The 23,094-nt window shown below is 31.5% G+C and overlaps 1 protein-coding gene across 1 annotated transcript in view; it reads right to left on the bottom strand.

Annotated features, from left to right (window-relative positions):
* Window positions 1-23,094, bottom strand: part of ATRNL1 (attractin like 1) — a 1,159,225-nt gene that overhangs the window by 999,182 nt on the left and 136,949 nt on the right. Inside the window, exons 9-10 of the mRNA XM_031949462.1 lie at window positions 17,172-17,355; window positions 8,848-9,002 (exon numbers count right to left, since the gene is read on the bottom strand). Coding sequence (XP_031805322.1) covers window positions 8,848-9,002; window positions 17,172-17,355 — 339 coding nt within the window. The remainder of the gene's footprint in view (window positions 1-8,847; window positions 9,003-17,171; window positions 17,356-23,094) is intronic.

The following is a 23,094-nucleotide window of genomic DNA, read 5'->3' as shown; positions in this document are numbered from 1 at the left end:
ATAAATCACTTGGGATTCTATGTGCCAAGACAAACTCAGGAATTATATGAACACATTTATAAAATACTTTCACACAAATGAAGTCAGATTTAAGCACCTAGAAAAATATCAATTACTCATGGGTCAAGCCAATACAGTAAAAATGATAATTTCACCTAAGTTGATATACTTATTCAGGGCCATATCACACAAACCAGAAAAAAAACCTTTTTATAGAGCTAGAAAAAAATAACAAAGAAGAACACAAGATCAAGAATATCAAGGAAATTGATGAAAAATGCAAGGAGGGAGCCAAGATGGCAGAATCAAACTAGGAAGCTGTTCTCCCAGTTTCCTTCAAAAACCACAGGAAATACTGACTCGGAACAGAGTCTGAAAGAATGAAACCACTCTCCAGTTCAAGACAAATCTGAAGGTCTTCAAGAAAGGGCAGTCCCACTGGAGGGGTGTTCAACCCAGCTCAGAAAGTTTCTGGGAAAGCCAGTGAGAGAGTCTTAAACATAGCATATCAGAAACTGAGGCCCTCCAGTCCTGCCTCAGTAGCAGAGCAGACCAGTGGGGCAGCTAGTCCCAAATCAGCAGGCAAAATCTGGGAAACCAGGTCATTTCCTGAAAAGAGCAGATATGGCTAACCCCTCTGTGAACAACACACCAAATACAAGGGGATCCTGTTCTCAAAGTCAAGGCTCTGAGCTGCACAAGAAACTTGGGACAGCACCCCCTTTACCACAAAAAGAGAAAAAAAAGGAAATAAAAAAAAACAGAAAATAATCTTAATCACAGAAAGCTACTATAATGATAGGGAAGGCCAAAACACCAATTTAGACAAGAACAAAATGTCCACAGAGGAAATCTCAAAGAGTGGCCTGAACTGGTCTCAATACCAAAGAGACTTCTTGGAAATGCTCATAAGAGATTTTTAAAAGGCAAATAGAAAAGGTAAAAGAAAAATTGGGAAAAGAAATAAGAGGTATACAAGAGAGAGTCATCAACCTGGAAAAGAAAAGAAAAAAAATTACTGAAGAAAACAATTCTTTAAAAAATATAATTGGTCAATTGCAAAAAAAAAAAAAATTCCACTAAAGAAATCAATTCCTTAAAAAAAATACATTAGGCCAAATGCAAAAAAAAAAATCCATTTAAGTAAACATCGCCTCAAAAATAGAATTAATTAAATGGAAAAAAATTACAAAAGCTAACTGAAGAAAATTACACATTAAAAACTAAAATGGAACAAATGGAAGCTAATGAGTCTATGAGACATCAAGAATCAGTCAAACCATTTAAAGAGAATGAAAAAAATGTAAAATACATCATTGGAAAAATAACTGACCTGGAAAACAGATCCAGGAGAGACAATTTAAAAATTGTCACTTACTGGAAGGTCATGACCAAAAAAAAAAAAAAAAAAGAGCCTGGATAGCATTCTTCAAGAGATCATAAAGGAAAACTACCCCAATATTTTAGAAACAAAAGGGGAAATAATGATTGAAAGAATCCATCAATCACACAAAGAAAACCCCAACTAAAGAACTATCATCTCAAGGAAATAATACTGCAAGCTGCCAGACAAAAACAATTCAACTATCAAGGAGCAACAGTCAGGATTACCCAGGATCTGAAAGTTTCTAAAATAAAGGATTGAAGGACCTAGAACACCACATTCTGGAAGGCAAAGAACCTGGAATTACAAGCAAGAATTAATTACCCACTGAGACTGAGCATCATCTTTCAGGGAAGGAGATGAACCTTTAATGAAGAGGCTTTTCAATCATTTCTAATGAAAAAAAAAAAAACTAAACATAAAATCTGATCTTTGAACACAGGTCTGAAGAGAAGCATAGAAAGATAAAAAGAGGGAAAAATATATATTATTTAAAGGTTAAACTGTTTACATCCTTAGATGGGAAAATAATATCTATAACTTTTGAGAATTATATTTGTTATTTGGGCAGTTAGAAGAGGCATACACGAACAGAGGGTGTGGCTGTGAAGGGATTGTGATGTGATGATATCAAGGAAAAACACATCAAGGGGTAGGAAAAAAATTGTACTGGGAGAAGAGAAATGGGGAGGTATAATGGGACAAATTAAATCACATGCTGAGGTACAAAAACCTTTTTTACAATAGAGGGAAAGAAGGGAAGAGAATGAACATTGACTGAAGCTTAATTTCATCAGAGTTTTGACTCAAAAAAGGAATAACAATCTTTCAGTTGGCAGTAGAAATTTATCTTACTAGAAAGAGAAAAGAAAAAGGAGGGGCTGAATAAAAGGGAGGGTAGAAACACTAGGAGAAAGGGGAAAGAGGGAGGAGGGGTGATAGAAGAGAGAGAAGGTAGAGGGCAGGGTGGGTTAGAAATAATACACTAGTAAGGAGAGACAGAGTGGGAAGAGAGAACTAAAGTATATTCAGGGAAGAAAATAGGATAGAGGGAAATACAGAGCTGGTAATCACAACTATAAATGTAAATGGGATAGATTCTTCTATAAAAAAGGAAGATAATAGCAAAGTAGATTAAAAAACATAATTCTATAATATGTTATTTGTAAGAAATACATTTGAAACAGAGATACATACAAAGTAAGAGTAAAAAGCTGGAGCAGAATTTATTTTGCTTCACATAAAGAAAAAAAAATCAGGGGGAGCAATTCTGATCTCAGATAAAGCAAAAGTAAAAATAGATCTAATTAAAAGAGATAAGGAAGGAAACTACATCCTGTTAAAGGTATGATAGACAATGAAGTAGTATCAACAATAAATGGATATGCACCAAGTTGTAGAGCATCCAAATTCTTAGAGAAGTTATGCCAATTATAGGGAAAAAAAGGACAGCAAAACTATATTAGTGGGGGACCTCAACTTCCCCCTCTCAGAATTAGACAATTCTAACCACAAAATAAACAAGACAGAAAATAGGGAGGTTAACAGAATTCTAGAAAAATTAAATATGAAAGCACTCTGAAGAAAACTGAATAATTACAGAAAGGAATACAAATTTTCTTGTCAGTACATGACATCTACACAAAAACTGATCATGTATTAGGGGATAAAAACCTTACAATCAAATGTATAAATGCACAAATAGTTAATCCTTCCTTTTCAGACTATGATGCAACAAAAAATATATTCAATAAAGAATCAGGGAAATGTAAACCAAAAACCAATAGGAAATTAAATAATCTAATTCAAAGAATGAGTGGGTCAAACAACAAATCATAGAAATAATCCATAATTTAATCCAAGAGAACGACAATAATGAGACAACATACCAAAACCCATGGGATACAGTCAAAGCAATTCATTGGGGAAATTTTATATCTTTAAATAGTTATATGAATAAAATAAAGAGAGAGAGAGTAGATTTATGAATTGATTATGCAACTTAAAAAGCTAGAAAAAGAACAATTAAAAAGCCCATTCAAATGCCATCTCTTCAATGAAATCTACTCTGATCTGCTATGTTTTCTTCCTCAGATCTTACATAACACTTGCTCCAGCTATTGCATAAAACTTACATAACAATTGCTATCCTCAAAACCTTACAATATATAGAAGGAAGCAGCAATCAAAGAAATTGAAAATAAGCAACCAAATGCAGAACATATACAAATTAATTCCCAGAGGAAAGGTGGTAGCATGATATATGATATGATATACATGTATGTGTATATATATATATATATATGAATTCTAAATAAATATTTGATCAAAAGAAACATCCCCAATTTACTGTTGAATAATATAACTTTCCCATAGTTACATCACTCATATATACTAAACATATGACTCAAAATCAGTCCTCAACATGTACTGGAAATATAATGCTATATTAAAGAACTAATTTATTAGAGTAAACTTCAATCAAAATCCTATATCTTTTAAAATTCCATGTCAAATTCCACTGAAAATTCATAAAATGTAATTGAAATTAAAAAGCCTTTGAAAATTCTATATCCATGTAAATATTAAATTCATTTAAATTCCCAGAATTTTATATCTTTGATTAGGCTATTTCATAAGGTTTATTTTTTTGGTAAGATTTTTTTTTCCCTTCTATTTCATCATTCCCTTATTATAAAACAGTGTCTTTCTAAGTAATATTTAAATAACATTCCCCTTATTTACATTGCAAAAATGTGTCATTTCTTCCCAAAATTGTTAAAGCTTAAATTCAGATCTATATCTTTATTTTTCTCTATACCATAAGCTAATTGTATGTATTATCTAAGTATTCTTAAAAGAATAACACAAATAATAGAATACAACTTTATGCTGAGAGAAAGGAAACAATAAGAAACAGAAAGCAAGAGGGGGGGAAAAGAATACCACTGAAAACACAATTAATTGAACAGAGAAGACAAATTAAAATATTAAGTACTTGTATACCTATTATATGAAAATTATTTGGAAAAAAAATCATTGTTGCTAGCTAAATTAATAGTTTCAAAGTCTGGAAGCTTGAAAATCTTCATTAGCACTTATATAATATATAATTCTAAATTACATTTTAGGAATAACTACAATGATGATGATGGCCTTTGCTAGAAAAGAGATTATAGACCAAAAATAGTATTATTGATTATAATTTAAAATATTCTGTATTGCATTATATTTCCTTCCTCTTCTATAATCAGTAAAACTTCTTTTCATAATAGTTCTTTTTCTCATCCTGTTATTGACCGTATCACTTAAATTAGTCCCTACTTTTCCTTTACAGTTTCTATTCATCTCTTTAGCAACCACAATTTTTGGTATACAATGATTATTACTAATCACTATCTTTGTACATGTATCTGCCAGTGAAAAAAACTCTTTTGGATAAGACTATTGTTAACATGTGGGTAAATACAATATTTTATTACCTTTTTTCCTTACTTATCAAGCATGTTTCTAATTTTTTATATGCATCAAATATCTCTCTTAATTGGAAGTTCATAAATTTAAAGCTAAAAAAAAGACCTTAATAATCATATCCAGATTCTCATTCTTCCTAACAAACCTCTCCTTCTCTGTCTCCCTTGCTGAATTTCCTTCCAAATCATACCCTCAAACTACAGTTTTACCTCAGAGCTCTTTCCTGTGACATCTTCTTTTCTATCCCTATATCATTTCATTTGGTAATCTCATAAATTCCCATGAACTCTATATATAGTATAGTATAGTATAGAGTTCTATTACTATATATTGATGATTCTCAAATCTGCCTATTTTGCCTGAACAATCTTACAAGCTGAAATCTCCAACTGCCTTGTGGAAGTTCCAAACTTAATATGTCTTAAACAGAATTCATTTTTTTCTCCAAAAATCACCACACACACACACACACACACACACACACACACAGAGTTTTGTTATTATCGTATACAGGGCAACACTATCCTCCTCCCAGTCGTCCAGTACCTCAGACACATAAGGCAGGAATCCTCCTAGGCTCCTCACTCTCACCTCTCCAAATCCAAACTGTTGTCAAGGCCTGTCATTTTTACCTTTGCAGACTTTCTTGTATATGTTCCCTTCTCTCCCTTGACAATGCCACTACTCTAGTGCAGGTCCTCATCATCTCATCCTTAAATTGTTGCAACAAGCTACTAGTGATATGACTGCCTCAGATTTCTCCCATCTCCCATCCTTAGCCACTAAAGTTATTTTTCTAAAGTGCAAGTCTTATCATGTCAGCCCCCTACTCAATAAACTCCAGAGGCTTCCTACTGCCTCTAGAATCAAATACAAAATACTCTGTTTGGATTCAAAGGCCTTCATGACCCAGTTCCCTCCTACTGCTTTGATATTCTTACATTTAAATTTTCAACAATTTTCCTTCAATTCAATGACACTGGCCTCCTGGCTATTCACAAACAAAACTTTCTATCTTTCAACTACTGGCATTTTCTCTGGCTGTCCCCCATGTCTGGAATGTTCTCGGCTCTCACTACTGACCTACCTGGTTTCCTATTTACGTGCCAGTTAAAAATCCCACCTTCTCCAGGAAGACTTCTTCAACCCACCTTAATTCCAGTGTTTTAACTCTGTTAATTATATCCTTTCATTCTTTTAATTAGTTCCCATTTATCCTGAATATATTCTGCTTTATATATATTTGTTTGCATGTTCCAATTAGATTATAAATTCCTCAAGGGAAGGAACTGTCAAAAGATTTTTTTTGTATCTCCAGTGTCTGACATATAGTAGGTGTTTAATAAAATGTTTATTGATTGATTTAATGAAACTCCTAAATTTTCCAGATGAGGAATTGAGGCCTAATAAAGTTGTGATTTGCCTAAGTGTGTACAGATTGTAATTGGAAGAGCCAGAATGAGAAATCTTCCAATTCCAACTATAGCATTTTTTCTACTATATCACACTTGCCTCATTACCTACCCTTTTTCCAACTAATTTAATCGTTCCCAAAACATTCATATTTATGTTATCTTTTGGGGGAAAAAAGTCTGACTAATTTACCACTAACTTTTATTTATTTAAATTCTTTAAAGTTTTCTTAACCTTTAACTAGCACCTCCTTACTGAATAAAAACATAAATTTAATTTCTTTCTCCTTAAGCAAAATATATTATAAACTAAACCAATGATATAATTATTGTGCTTTTGTAAAATGTTTTCCCAAAGTTTACTGCAATTTTAAAGACACATTTAAAGGAATCTTTAAATAGATTCAGGGTAGTTTTTCAGTTGAAAATATTTGGGAAAAGTATCCACTAATACTAACAAGACAGAAAATAATTTTTTTACTTGTATTTCTTTTGGGGTTTTTTGTTTTGTTTTGTTTTGTTTTTCTTTTGCAGTGGTTGAGGAAATTCAAAAATAATCAAAATAAATCAGCAATCCATTTTTTAATTATCATCTAAATTGGATGCTCAAAAATATCAACAGGTTTCACTCAGGCCTCTTTCTTGGGACAGCTTTTCTTCTCTCCCTATGTCATTTCATTTGGTAATCTCATTAAAGTTATATTTTACAATTTCATGAGACTAAGTCAGAGATAAATGTTTTCCTCAAGTTTAAGGCTAATTATTTAGCAAATTCCCAGAAGACTACCTGCAATAACAGAAAAATCCTTTTGACCAGAAAATGGATATTATAGTTTATTTCTAAACATAAGAAATAAATTCATGAAAAACAGTATTCAGAAACTTAGAATAACTTTTTTGCTAGAGTGTTTATTTCATATGTACATGTATTGTCCTTTACAGACATATTGTACTAAAAGTCCTACACTCTGGACAGAAACTAATGCCATAAATCATCACATTCAAACAATTTTAAAAACTCAGAAATTAAATTATATTCATCATGATAAATTTGCTAAGAAAGTATAATATATTTCAGGACATGGTGGACTATTTCAACATTGCCAATGTTGTTACACTCCAAAATGAATATTAACATTATCCTCATTTTACCCTCAAAATAAATTAGTACGCCATTTTCTAAGTATTCTAGGTAAGCTTTTCATGAAGATTTTCTTGGACTAACTAGAAAAGGCAAGTCAAATTGAAAGCATTTTTTCCTAACAAAGCTATTTTTAATTGGCTCCAAATTTATTCATTTTAGCAATATTGTGAGATAACAATGTTCTCTCACAATGAGAGAACAATATTGTGTTCTAGAAAATGAGCCATTTGGAGGAGATTTTGCAAGCCTAATTCTTTCATTTAACTGTCAAAATATTTCAAAAAGGAGATAAAATTCACTATTTCAGGCTTAAAATCTGCATGTGTATTTAAATGTTTATCACCTGATACACAACATATATATATATATACATATATCAAATTTACAAATTATGCGTAACCTTTCTCATTATAAATATCTATTCATTGAAGTACATAATATTTTAAAAATGAAAATTACTGACTGCATGTAACACAATTTCAGTTTGCTTCCAATTCAAGTAAGTTCCTAAATTCTATCATATGCCTTGTGCTATGAAAAAGAAAAAAATCATCCTTAATTATATGAAATGTCATTTTCCCTTTATTTCCACCAAAGCACACAATTTTTAGAATCAGAAATTCATATAAACGTACTGCTTACATACATTTTAGCTCACAAACTATTCTATTTATAATATAGGAAGCAATGCTTTTAACACTGATCTCTAGCATTTTGCTAACGGATTCATTTTTTAGAATATAAAAATTAATAAGAATATAGACACAAGTGAAGAAAATTCTTGAGAAAAAATCTACAATGCAAAAATTGTCTTTTATGACTTTTTACACTTAGGACTTTTTACTTTTCCCAAACATTCTAATAACTTTTTAGAACTTCATTTCAATTAAAAAAGTGATATCTCCTTTTATTGATTTTCACATTTCTTTTTTTATGTCATCCTATTCCTATATCATCACTTGGATTTATCTTGGAGGAAATAACTACAAATTATAATCAGTTATAACACTATTAAAGCAAACTTCAGAGATAACTTGTGTCTCATTATATTTTTGTATACATTTTATAGGGTCTTCCATCAAACAATTTTTAGTTACTATAGCTAAACCTGTTTCTTTTTCTAATTTCCCATAATATTTCCTCATACTTTCCACTAGTAGAAAGAGTACAACCCTAAAATCCATGATGAATACAAAGTACTCACAATAGACATAATAAAGTAGGGGTCCTCTAAAATTTATTTTCCCATTGCTCTTATTATCCTTGGCCTTAATTTTTTGCTTGGAGATGGAGTTTTAATTTATAACTGTCCACTAAATTGATTTTTAAAATAAAAAAAATATATATGTATATAATTCTATCACAAACCTGATATTTTCAGGAAAAAATTATTTAAGTTACCTACTTTTTACCCCTCCCAAACATATACATACCTATATCGTATGCCAGGAAATCAGCAGAAAAGCATTTTGCACCATTACTCAAGGAGGTATCATTATGGGTGTTTCCTCCAAAAATGAGCATAGCTCCATTGATTAGGACAGCTGAATGAAGATATCTGGCAAACCCACTTTCTTTCAAAATAGTCCTACAGAATAAAATTTTGAAAATAATTACAAAAGATACAAAGGACTCTTATTCAGCCATCTAATTATTATACATGGTTTTTAATTGGATTTCAAAATTCAGCCATCTCTTTTTAGCATTTCCTACAATTCATATTGATGGCCTTTGCCAAAGTAATGCCATTTTATTTCATTTAGTTCAATGAATTATAAAATTGTGAATCATGTAATAAAAATGTTTGAAGTTCCAATCAGAGAAAGTATCATATAACAATACTACTGCTATCCTTACAACATCTCATGCTTAAAACTGATTTTTCTATTAATAAAAAACTGTCAAGAAATTTAAGTGGATATTAACCCCAGCAATAGTTTCTGTTTTAAATACAAAATATGTCAATGTTAGTTAAATTGAAGATGTTAGTTTATGTTTCAAATAACTACCTATGACACTTTTTAAAAACCATCAAACTACTTAGAAAAAATATTTTAAATGGTGTGTTTAAATGGTACATTGTTATCTATGCCTATTAAAGATAATCATAAAAAATAAAATACTGAAATATAAAATAAAAAATATTTTAATTTTGTTAAACTCTTATAATAAATTCAATACAATAAATGTTTTCAGTGCTTAATATGTGCAAAGTACTATGCCACAAAATACAATATTATAACTTATAATTTTATAATTAACTTTTAAAATTTCCATTAAAAAATGATTTAAAAATTTTTAAAAATTTTCACAAAATTTATAGGACTTTTAAAATTAATTTATCAAATAAATGATAAGATATATTCAAACAAAAGAATAATGTATAGATAATAATACAAGATGGTATGTTAAAATATATAAAATTTGGAACAGTATAAATAAGAACAGAAATAAAATACAGAAATAGTCTAAAGATAGCTAAACTGAGTACAGGCTAATTAGGCCACATTAAGATACATATGCTTATAGACAATTAGTGGTTAAGAAACTTTAAGCATCTGAAAATGTATTTATCACTTAACAAATACAATGAACAGGTAAAATTTTCATATACTTCACATAATCTTATGTTTTTTTAAGAAATCAGCTCCAAAAATATGAAGAATTAAATTTGTTAATAAAATGTCACTTTAGTTTACCCTACAAAATCTAAAACCTATTATTAAAGTGTATGTGTGTATGTGTGTATATATATATATATATACACACACATGCTTACAGATGTGACAGCTTTGTATATACTCCTTTTCAAAATAGTATTTAACAATCCTACCAGCCCTTTACCATAGAATTTAGCTAATGACTAAATGTACATTGATAAAAATGTTTTGCAAAAAATAATAAAAGTCTTTTTGCAAAAGACTTTTGCAAAAAATAATAACAGGACTACCTTTTGTTTGTATCCTAACCTTGTATAGTTCCCTAGTACTGTCTTTTTCCCAAAATACTGAATCTTTTACAAGTATTCTTGCATTTCACTCACTTTGGCAGCTAGATGGCACAATCTATTGATAAAATGTTGGGCCTGGATCTGAGAACATGTGAGTTCAAATTTAGCCCCAGACATTTAATAGCTGTGTGATCTTAAGCATATCATTGAACCTCTATTTTCTTCAATTTGCTCATCTGCAAAATGGGATAATGGTATCCATCTCCCAGTGTATCAAGTGAGATAATGATTGCAAGGTATTTAGCACAGTAGCTGGCATATAAATTGTACTACACAAATGCTATCTATTTTATAAACTTCATATATAATATTGTGTAGAGATCAATTGTGAATGACAACTATTCTAATCAATAAAATGATCCGTGACAATTACAAAGGACTTATAATGACTCTACAGAGAAAGAACTAATGGAATGTGAATTAGATTGAAGCACATTTTTTCACTTATATTTCATTTACATTTCTTGGTAGGTTTTGTTTTCTTTTCTTGTTTAATTTTTTTGCATTATGGTTAATAAGGAAATAGGTTTGGTACATTTTCATATATAATTGACATCATATGTTTTGCCTTCTCAATGGATGAGGAAGAAGTGGGATTGAGGGAAAAAATTTGGATCTCAAAAACTGTTTAAATGCTAAAAATAATTTTTTTAAAATATATAGTATAAATTTGCACTAGCTGAATTATTTTTAAATGTCTTTAAATGCTTCTGTTAAAATATGTATTATTAATGTGGAATGTTGGAGGGGATGTGGGAAAACTGGGACACTGATACATTGTTGGTGGAATTGTGAATACGTCCAATCATTATGGAGAGCAATTTGGAACTATGCTCAAAAAGCTATCAAACTGTGCATACCCTTTGACCCAGTAGTGTTACTACTGGGCTTATATCCCAAAGAGATTTTAAAAAAGGGAAAGGGACCTGTATGCGGCAGCCCTCTTTGCAGTGGCCAGAAACTGAAAACTGAGTGGATGCCCATCAATTGAAAAATGGCTGAATAAATTGTGGTATATGAATGTAATGGAATATTATTGTTCCATAATAAATGACCAACAGGATGATTTCAGAAAGGCCTGGAGAGACTTACATGAACTGATGCTGAGTGAAATGAGCAGAACCAGAAGATCATTATTTACTTCAACAACAATACTATATGATAATCAATTCTAATGGGCGTGGCCATCCTTAGCAATGAGATGAACCAAATCAGTTCCAATAGAACAGTAATGAACTGAACCAGCTACACCCAGCGAAAGAACTCTGGGAGATGACTATGAACCACTACATGGAAGTCCCAATCCCTCTATTTTTGTCCGCCTGCATTTTTTATTTCCTTCACAGGCTACTTGTACAATATTTCAAAGTCCAATTCTTTTTATACAGCAAAATAACTGTTTGGACACATATACATATATTGCATTTAACTTATACTTTAACATATTTAACATGTATTGGTCAACCTGCCATCTGGGGGAGGGGGTGGGGGGAAGGAGGGAAAAAGTTGGAACAAAAAGATTTGCAACTGTCAATGCTGAAAAATTACCTATGCATATATTTGTAAATAAACAGCTATAAAAAATAAAATAAAATATGTATTATTGTAACTTACTTTAAAAGCACATTAGTTATAATACTTATCTATTTTAATCTTTAAAAAATGTACTTTAAGGATCACAATTTTACAGATATTTTGAGTACAGAAATCACATACCTCAGAAAATCAATTACTGCCAAAGCAGTAGGTGAAAGGTTGATATTTTCCACAGTACTTATTGAAACCTTCCCCAAAAACAGCATTTTAAAAATTAATTTCAAATTAAATTTTATTATTTTATTAATAACATTTATTAAATGTTAAATTAAATTAATTTTAAATTAAAATTTATTTAATTTTTTAAATGACACTATGATTCTGAAGGTTCCAAATTTTTAAAAAAACATACCATCTATTTGCCATGTTAGTGGTATTTAAAATAGACTAAGAAAAACTCAAATTACATAGAGCTACTTCCTTTTGTGAAGTAAGTATACTCTGGAATGGACACAAATATTCAAATTACATTATTTGAAGTTATAATTATTTTCCATCCAAAGAAAATATACACCATAAATCCAAATCCATTTTATGAGATTCATTATTCACATTATCCAAAACTAGCTGTATTTTTTTAATATTCCCAATGATTTTTGCCCAGAGTATGGTAAGACAAGCAATATCTAGGGCAAATATGTGAAAGAGAAAATCTGTTAAGATAGATCCTGATTTTGAAAGACTTAAGTTTCTTAAAAGTCAGTTTGTATGTTAGAGTCACAAAAGAGTAACATTAAGTGCACTATAACTGAGAATACAGTTATGATTGTAAAGATAGTTTCTATACCTGTCTTTACTGATAACTTAAGGCTTATTGAAAATGTGAAATCTCAATCAAAACCTATTTACTTAATTTACTTCCCTCGACATCTAGGAACAATTTACAAATCATTATTCAAACCTGACTTCTTTATGACATGTCAAATATTATCTTTATATGACATACTTTAAACCAAGATACTTCTACCTAAAAGTCAAGACTACCTATCTTCAAGTCCAGAGTCTAATAAGTAGTCTGTATGTGCCCCTAGGCAAATCAGTATTATCTCAGTATCTGTAAGTAACTCTCTAAAACAATAAATTGCAGAATATTTGCCTTCCCATGAATACACCAGAACCAAAGTACTATGATGGAAGATATTGCTTTTAAATCTCTTGATAATGAATGAAACCCTCAATGACAAATATATTTATTTTCATCTCTTTTCATAGTTTTTTTTCTTTTAAAATTATTTTTTTTAACATTCCTTGTTTTAAATTTTGTGTTCCAAATTCTCTTTCTCTTCTGTTTCATGCCCCATCAGTGAAAAGGAAAACTACTTTATAGGTTATATATATGTGATCATGCAAAACATATTTCCTATTACTCATGTTGTGAAAAAGACCAAAAAAAGAAAAGAAAAAAGAAAGAAAGTTTTTTAAAAGTATGCTTCAATCTACATTCAGACCCTATCAGTTCTTTTTGCTTGAGGTGAATAAAATTTTCAACATGAGCCTTTCAGAACTGTCTTGGCTGAAAAAAGCAAAGTTATTCACAGTTGATCATCATACAATATTGCTGTTATTATATATAATCTTCTCCTGATTCTGCTCACTTCATTTTGTATCTGTTCATGATAGTCTTTCCAGGTTTTTCTGAAAATATCCAGCTCATCATTTTTTACAGCACAATAGTATTTTATCATAGTCACACTCTGTTAAGCCATTCCCCAATTTATGGGTCTCCCCCTAGATTTCCAATTCATTTCCCCCACAAAAAGAGCCAGTTCTCAATCTAATGCTGTGGTGCAAATGAAGGCAAGTCATTGACCTGTGCTCCTTAAAACTTCCGGGCAGAGCTCAAAAAGTGTTTTAAAAATCAAATAAGGGGTAGAGGGAAAAAATGGGAAAAGAAATGAAAGTGAAACAAGAAAATCATGAAAAAAAGTCATCAATTTGTTAAAGGAGGCACAAAATATTGAAGAAAATAAGGACCAATTCGCATTTTCTCTGAAACTTTGCTTGTAACTACCTTGACATTTTTGTCTTCTGAATTTGTGTTTTGACCTTCCCCATCACCACTGTACCGTTCTAAAGTCAGATTCTTTGTTTTTTGTTTGCTCATTTTTCCAGGCTATTTCTTAATTTTTAACTTTATGTTCAAATGGGGCTCTGCTCCTGGGATGGAAGGGGCACAATCCCAACTTGTTCTGGAGGTCAGAAGGTTTTCAGTCTTCTAAGGTGGCATTATCAAGTAAGTGTAATAGTGTTCCTCCTCACCCTAAGACTGTGACTCTGAACTGCAATTTAAAGGAGTTCTGTGCCCAGGGACAGCAAAGGATCCCTGTAATCTTCCGATGAGTTGTCCAATCCCCATTCCCAGAGAGCTCTGGAAGCCCTTGCTGCCGATTCAGTCATTCTCAAAGCCTGCTGCTGGTTTGCCATGGGCACAAACTACACTAGACTGTATTCCACTCTCACAAGAGTGAGATAGACCCTTCCTGCCAACCTTTTAAGTTACCTTGGATTTGAAAATTATTTTACCCTATCCTTTTGTTGGTTCTGCCATCACACAATTCATTGGGGAAGTTATTTTAAAGTTGTTTGGAGGAGAATCTGGGGGAGCTCAGGAAATGTCCTGCCTTTACACCACCCCCTTGGTTCTGTTTCACATTGCTTTTTAAATGAGTTAGAGTACGGAAATGTGATGAATGGAAAAAAGAAAGAGGCTACACATGATTTGGAATTGGGAAGTTGTAAGGTTCTTTGTTGGTTTTCTGGAGGTCTCTGAGCAGCCTTCTTTTCAATTGAATAATCACCACAAGAATATCCAGGTGTTAAAGATCAAATCCTTTATTATCTCCTTCACAATCTAGTTTCCTTGCCTAGGGCCCAGGCCAGCTTTCTGGAGAGTCTTCCAGTCTTAATTTCAGTGGAGAAATGCAGGAGGACAGGCCAGCCACCATGAGGCTGATGAAGATGGAATGAATCTCTCTGAGTCCAAGGGCTTATGTTTCAGCCTCCAGCCACCACAAAGGTCGACGATGGAATCAATGTGTCTCTGGGTCCCTTTCGAGACTGTGTCTGGCCCTTCAGAGTCTCTCTCTGAGTCCTTCTGAGTCTGGCTCTGGCTCTGAGTCCCAGTTTATATGCTCTACACTGAGTATAAACCAATCATATAACTAGGAAATCATTATTTGTTGTAAGCTTAAATCAATCATACTGAACTTAGAGAACTATTAAGCCTCATGCTAAATTATATAACCATTGTCTCATCAATTCCACTGAATTAACCCCTTATAAGAATAAGAATAAGAATTTCAGAGTTCTGGTCCATAACAAGAAGTAAAGGTGAATTAGTGGTTATTCAGTAAGATGTATGTAAGTAACTATCATACTCAAAAAAATTTTTAAATCTCAGTTATGGAAAATCCTCCATCATTAAAAACTCAAAGAAGGATAAGGTGCCTAGAAAAAGTTAGCAAGTTTAATGGTTATGTGGTTTTAAAGGGAAAAGAAGCATTAGTCTTGAAAACCACAAAACTAAACTTCAATATCTAAAACTATAGAAATTTAAAAAATCTAATCAGAAACTTCTCCACAACATCAACAAAGCTGAACAATTATAATTACAACAATTTGATAGAAAATAAGTCCTAACAAATTAATTACCTTCTATAAAAGAGCAAAATATTTCATAGATAGCAGAAGGGAAGAAATAAACAAAATATATAACACCAATTTTCCTAACAACTGCAAGTTAGGTCCTGTTATTATCCTTATTTCACAGGAATTTTTCAGGAAACTGAGGCATAAAGAGATTAAGTGATTCATTCAGGGTCATACTGCTAGTAAACATCTGAGGTTACATTTGAATTCATGTCTTCCTGACTCCAAGTTCAGTGCTTTCCGTCTACTCTGTCACTTAAATATTTCTGAGTACAATAGACCATCTTGGTATTAGTAAGGCTTTTGTCTTACATTACATTTTGCCAATAATCTAAAAAAATAGGAGTGTTAGAGAAGCACAAATGTGGCTAAAATTAGAAAATAAGAACAAAGAGATTAGAGGGACAAGGATTATCAAATTCAGAGAAAAAGCTGGTAGACTTTCTTCTTAGTGGTAACTAAGTGGATAAATCAGTAGAGTCAAACTAAACTAAAAATAGGAGCCACTAATCTATACATATGTATCTTTGTAACTCCATACATTAACTTAATTTTTAAATGTAATGTTATATTTTTTTATTTATCTCATAAATATTTGTCAATTACATTTTAACCTAATTCCGTAGCACTGAGCCACATGGGGCCCACACATATGTTTTATATCTCTAGAGCACATATTCATCTACCTAGAATGCTTTTAATTTTATCATATCTGCAATTATAAAGTTATAAGAACTTTAAAAGGTACATCATTGAGTTCCAAACCATAGTTTTGCTATGGAATATCAGTAAATATTGAAGTAGGAGGGGCCAGAGGAATGTGCATCAAGAAGAAATTATATGAAAGCATTTACTATTTCCAAGACATCATCAATTTTCTATCAGTAGAAATGAGGGACCATAGATAAAAGCACAGAGGAAAAAAAGAAGAAAATGTCAATTAGAATGACAATTCAGGTTATAAGGGAATCCAAATGGGTGGTAAAAAGTTTCCAGTAGTGAGGACATTTCTTAGTCACAGACCTAACTAGTAAATTTCCTGCCTTCTGAGACTGCTAAACCCTGAAGAACCAGCTTGTTCACACAAGGAAGACTAAAATCAGTTCAAAGATCCTATTGTTATAATCCCATCTCAACTTATTTAAATCATTCTTGAATTAAACAATTTAGTACTTTTATTAAAGAAAAAAGTAAAAATTTTCTGTAATCATTCACAGCAATTTTTATACAGAACATGACATTTCCTTTCTTTATGAAATGTTTTCTCATAATGACTTTTTAATACATTGATGGAAATCAATTCAAATGTTGCTAAAATTATAAAATATCATTTTATCTGTTTTATATGAAATGATAGAGAATTATCTTAAAATATGGTGAAATATCACCAAACACTTAATTCATGCCACCATTATATTTAAAAATAACATCAGTACTAATGCTACATTTTCCCATTTCCTTTTCTTCCTTCTGTCCTCCTTTTCCCAAATCACATTTACTTACCATATCTTGGTATTAACTTCATATCTATAAAGGTCATCTACTAGTCCATATTTGTTGCCTGGTAAAGCTTTATAACCTCCATGTACATAAATGGATTTTGTCATTTCATCATACACACTTGTGTGGCCATATCCACCTTGCACAATTGCTCCTTTTGTTTCTGGAACAAGCCATGTATTAGATACTACAAGAGAAAGAAAATAAAATATATAGAATTATACTAAAGAATTGACTAAAATATTCTTAAATATCTGAGTACTTTTGAAACAGATATCCTACCACTAAGCATATGTATATCCCAAGAAGATCAAAGACAGAGGTTCCATATAAACCAAAATATTTATAGAAATACTTTTTGTGGTAGGAAAAAATTGTAAACAAAGTAGATGGCCATCAACCAGGCAATGGCTAAACAAATAATGGTATAGAAATATAACAACATTAATGTAAATGAATGAATATGAATAATTTAGAGACGCAAAAGAAGATCTATATGAACTGATATAGAATAAGATAGAACCAGGAAAACAACATACACACTAACTACAACAACATAAATGAAAAGAACAATAAATAGATTCAATGCAACTTTTTGCAATGCTTAAGGATTAATACCAAAAAAGAGATAAGAAATAGGATTTCTTATTCCTTTATGACAATATCAGGTTCCATCAGTGTGTTGATTTGCTTTGTTAAAATGTTTTTTTCTTAATTTTTTTATTCATTTTAAAAAATAGGAATAGCTTGTTGAATTTTAAAGAAGGGAAGACATATTTGGAAATGAGAGTGATGTAAATACAAATAAAAATCAATTTTAAAAGATCATATAAAAAGTATTTTAGACTAGATATATTTCATGGGCATAGACAACTCCTGATGAGGTAACTACCTTTACTTAACAGTCTTAGAACAGTTGCCTAGGAAGTTTTAAGTCACTTATTCAAGATCACAGTCATAGTGTGTCAGAAGACCAAGTCTTTTCAAATACAAGCTTAGTTTTCTATCTTATGTCATATATTTCACATTTTGATAAAATTAATATAGTTTACTAACTTAAGAATAGTTCCAAATGTGGTAAAAGTATTCCTGAGTTAAGAGGAGTAAAAAGTATGTGTTAAGCTTTATCAATTGATAGAATTGTTTTGGAATCAAGTAACCTTAGATTAAAGGTCTTTCTTTGAAACTTGTTATTTGATGTCACTTCAATTGCCTGCTCATCATCTTTAAAATAAATATGGTTGAATTCTAAGTGCTCTTCTAGCACTAGAATCTATGAATCGATAGAATCAATGTTTCTATACTCCTACATTTGCAAATAAAATGTTAAAGTGTATCATCTCGCTATAAAATCTCAAGGTCCTAAGCCATGATTTAAAAATATGGAAAGATATAGTACCGTTATTCACTTAACAAATGTAATTTAGCTCTATAATAGATATAATGAAGAGGTTATAATCACCATCCTAAGAGAATTTAAGGCTCTTAAGGTACCATCTAGAAATTACACAGAAAATACATGCATCACAAATACTTTCTTGCTGTTCTTATCTCTAAGCTCACATCCAGGGGGATTCTATGCTTTGAAGTCTTGATCGATTAACCAATAAAGTCAAATCAGGAACAAAATACATGATGAGGTTAAGAAATGTCTTATACAGATAATTCTAGGATAATGAAGTGAATACTGCTTCAAAATCAGTAGTATTAGAAATAGGGAAAGCATAGTTAGCTAATCTCTACTCATTTTAACTGAATTCAATCATCATCCACTAAGTGCCTGCCTGCTACTGTTGAAGACGGTGTGATGTATATATAGATAATTCAAAAGTGAAAAAAAAATTGATTCTTTGCTCTTGATCAGTTTATGATTTAGTAAAAAGATGATACAAAGAAATATAACATGTTATAATGCTTGTTTACCATTCTGCTTCCCAATTATTCTTTTAAATAGTTTAGGATTACCTTGTGTTAACCATATGTCACTTTTTTGTTATTATTTTTTTTTATATTTTACTAATCCTGATCTTGTTTCTCATGGACAAATCAATGGTCTGACTATAGAAAGACAACTGATTCAGGAATAACTTCCTCTTCCAGCTTCCTTTTCTTTTGTCTTGATGTTATACAATGCTACACACATACACACACACACACACACACACACACACACACACTATACATTTCTGAGTTTCTAAAGTTTTTTTTCTTTGCTGAATTTTGTGTGTACTCTGTGGCTTTCACAAAATTCCCATTTAATTTTTTCTGCTCACCCACCAAAATCAAACATAATGTGGAATGGATAACTGTATATTCCCATCTACATGACTATCTCAATAAATGCAAAAAAAGCCTAAAAAAGACATAACTTCCAAATCAATAACAAGTGTTTTAAATTTTTACTATAGTTCATTTTCTGGTGTTATTTAGTCATCACCACATCTAGCACTTGACATTATTTTCTCAAAAGAAGTATTTATGATATAAAGTCACAAGTCTTCTATCTTATCCACAGGTCTTTGGCCTTTCTCATATCATTTTCCTAAATGATACTTTGTCATAGTGCTTCTCCCAATGCTCAGTTTTTGCCACTTTTTCAGAGAAATTTATATCAAAGTATAAATTGATTTGAATTAAATTAAAGCAACTCATCAAATTCTCCATGGAATCCCTCTCTCTCATCTTAAAGAAGGGAAAGGGACCCATAAGTGCAAAAATGTTTATGGCAGTCCTTTTTGTAGTGGCAAAAAGCTGGTAACAATGGGTGCCCATAAATTGGAGAATGGCTGAATAAATTATATGAATCTTATGGGATATTATTGTTCTGTAAGAAACAACCAGAAGGTTAATTTCAGAGAGGTCTAGAGAGACTTACATGAACTGATGTTAAGTGAAATTAGCAGAACCAGGAGATCATTATACATGACAACAACATTATATGATGATCAATTCTGATAGATGTGACTCTCTTCAACAATGAGATGATTCAAACCAGTTCCAATTGTTCAATGATGAAGAGAGCTACCTACACCCAGAGAGAGGACTGTGGGAACCGAGTATAGTTAACAACATAGCATTTTCACTCTTTTTGTTTTTGTTTGCTTGCATTTTATTTTGCTTCTCTCTTTCTTTAATGGTTTGATTTGATTTTTCTCGTGCAACACGATAACAGTATAAATATGTATGGGTATATTGGATTTAACATATAGTCTACCATTTTAACATGTATTGGACTACTTGAAAAAAGAATCCCTCTCTCTCCTCATGCTCAGCAGCTGATATTGGTACATAAGTTGCAATTATTTTCAAGATGTTCCTTTTGCATCACCTATCCTTAGTAACACAATACATTAAATATGAAATAGTATTTCTTATTGACAGAGTGTTGAATAAAAACCATCTTTCCAACTACTTTCTTTGTCTCTCCAAATAACTAGAAGTTATCCTTTCATTTATCAGCAATATACTTCTTTCTTCTAGTTTGTATTATAGCAAAAATGTAAAGATTGATACTATTTATCTTTTCTATTATTATATTCACTCATAGGTCATTTGAAAGGACACACATGTGGTACATTGTACCATTCACAATATCTAAAGGTTGTAGAAAATATAAAATCCTACTATGCTGATTTTTTGCTAATTATAAAAAAGCATTTGAGTTGATAGAACAGAAAAATGTTGCCTTTCAGGCTCATTTTCTATAAGGCATTTTATATCAATACCATAAAACCACTGGGATTCCATGAAAGAAAGACCAACAGAAATAATCCTCTTCATCATAAAACAAGTAGATGTATACTAAGCAAAGTTAATCATCAGTGTGATGGACAAGATCCAACACAGAGTCCAAGCTAAAGAGGAATCCTCCATAGTTTGGGATATTATCAATATTCCTATTTACATATGATATTATGATGACATTATTAACCCCTGTAACACTATAAAGACTTCTAAAAGACCTCATCATTTAGAGTATAAAGTAAGTGTGAAGATCGTGTATTTTTAAATCAACAGGAGTCAGGAATTCAGGTTAGGGAAAAATCGTCAGTCTTTATTCTCAGTGAAGAAGAATCGGAGGTGGTAGAGAATCGGCGATAGCAATGTGTGCAGCTGAGTCAAGAAGCTAGCTCGACCAGCAGCCACACAACCAGCAGCTCAGAGTCTCGAACCCAGGCCCAATCTCTCTCAGCTTCTCTTCCTGTCTCCCTCTCTGCCTCCACCCACCAAAACCATCATTTCCTATACAACACATCAGGACTTGCACGGAGAGTGGGCAGGGACCATTCTTTATCCAATCGTGTATATTAATAGAGTATAGCCCAATTACTATTTAGCCTCACGTACTTGGGACCTCAGTGCATCAACTCAAACCTCAGCCCATTACAGTAAGCATATGAAGGACATCGATTTCTCACATTACAACATACATCTGGATGAACAAGTTATAAACCTTTATCATCATTATATATTTAAGAGGGAAAAGTAAAAAATACAAGGAATTAGACCTAAGATTGTATGAGTAGAGTGGGCTGAATTGCCTTGAGGAAATTGCAAACATCCTTTAATGATTCTAAGCTTTATATGAAAGCAAAGACTCATTATAAAAATACCAATGTTTCACCAGTGCTGCAATGAGACATAAAATGCAATAGTCTCTGAAGAATTAAAAGTTACTGTCACACAGAAGGCAATGGAGAAATACAATATAGGAAGAGGAAGTGAAGGTGAAGAATAAAAAGTGGATAGTGAGAGTGCTATAATGGCACACATATGATGCTAGGAAAAAATGAAGAATGTCATTAGAACATTTAATGGTTTCCTTCTGGCAAAGATTTTTTGGTGGTAATAGGGGTCTTAGACTAGAATCACATAAGATGAGTAGGCATAAATGGATGGAGATCTCTACTCCTGAAAAATACTTTCAAATTCATCCAATCATTGCCTCATATGAATATTTTAATAAGTTAAAATGAAATGTGATGACAAAGTACTGAAAACAAAATAAGTGCCCTTAGATTGGGTAATATTCAAAAAATTATGTTACATGACTATAATGGAACATTACTGCATCATTAGAAATTATTCATGTGAAGAGTTAAGTAAACATGCAAAAACTTATACCAAAGGAAACAGAGTTAAGTAAACAGAACCAGACAAACACACTTTTGAAGGAAAGATCTATGCTGGTCCTGTTCTTGCTTTCTTAGAGGTATTGAGCATTGTTTTATTAGTCCTGTTCTATATAAAACTTACAAATAATTTCTTGAGTAAAAATTAAAAATCATACTTATCCAGTATGCAAATGAATGAAAGATTGAATTAATAGTTAAAATAATGTAGGTAAGACTAGAGATCTTAAAAAATATTTCAAAACTTGGAGGAAATGGGCCAAAACGTGAACAGTAAATTGGACTCAAAGCCAGAAAGACATGGGTTCAAATCCCACCTTTGTCACAAACTGACTTTGTGATCCTATGGGATCACTTAATCTCTTGGTATATTAGATAACTCTCTAAGATGATGAATTGAAGAAAAATATGGTCCTGCATAAGTAGAGAGAATATTCTCATGTGAGAATTACCAATTAAAATGAAATTATAGTCACTATTTATATCCCCTAGGTCAGTTATTAACCTTTATTTGCATGATAGCTCCTTTAAGAGTCCGATATAACATATGTGTGTATATGTAGACACATTACTTCAAAGAATGTTTTCAAAGGTATAACACAAAAAATACAAGACTACCAAAGAAACCAATTAGACTGAAGTAATTATCATCTCATCAAATATTCTTAAAAGATCATAAACTCCAGGTTAATCATCCTGCATAATCTTAACCCTCATTCAGATTAAGCTCTCTGAGCTTTAGTTTCTCACACGTATAATGAGAAAGTATTTTGCTATTATTGTTTCAGTTACAT

This window comes from Sarcophilus harrisii, chromosome 2, assembly GCF_902635505.1.
Source record: "Sarcophilus harrisii chromosome 2, mSarHar1.11, whole genome shotgun sequence".
NCBI lineage: Eukaryota > Metazoa > Chordata > Mammalia > Dasyuromorphia > Dasyuridae > Sarcophilus > Sarcophilus harrisii.
The sequence above is the reverse complement of the archived record's forward strand: the minus strand, read 5'-3'. Positions and strand labels throughout refer to the sequence as shown.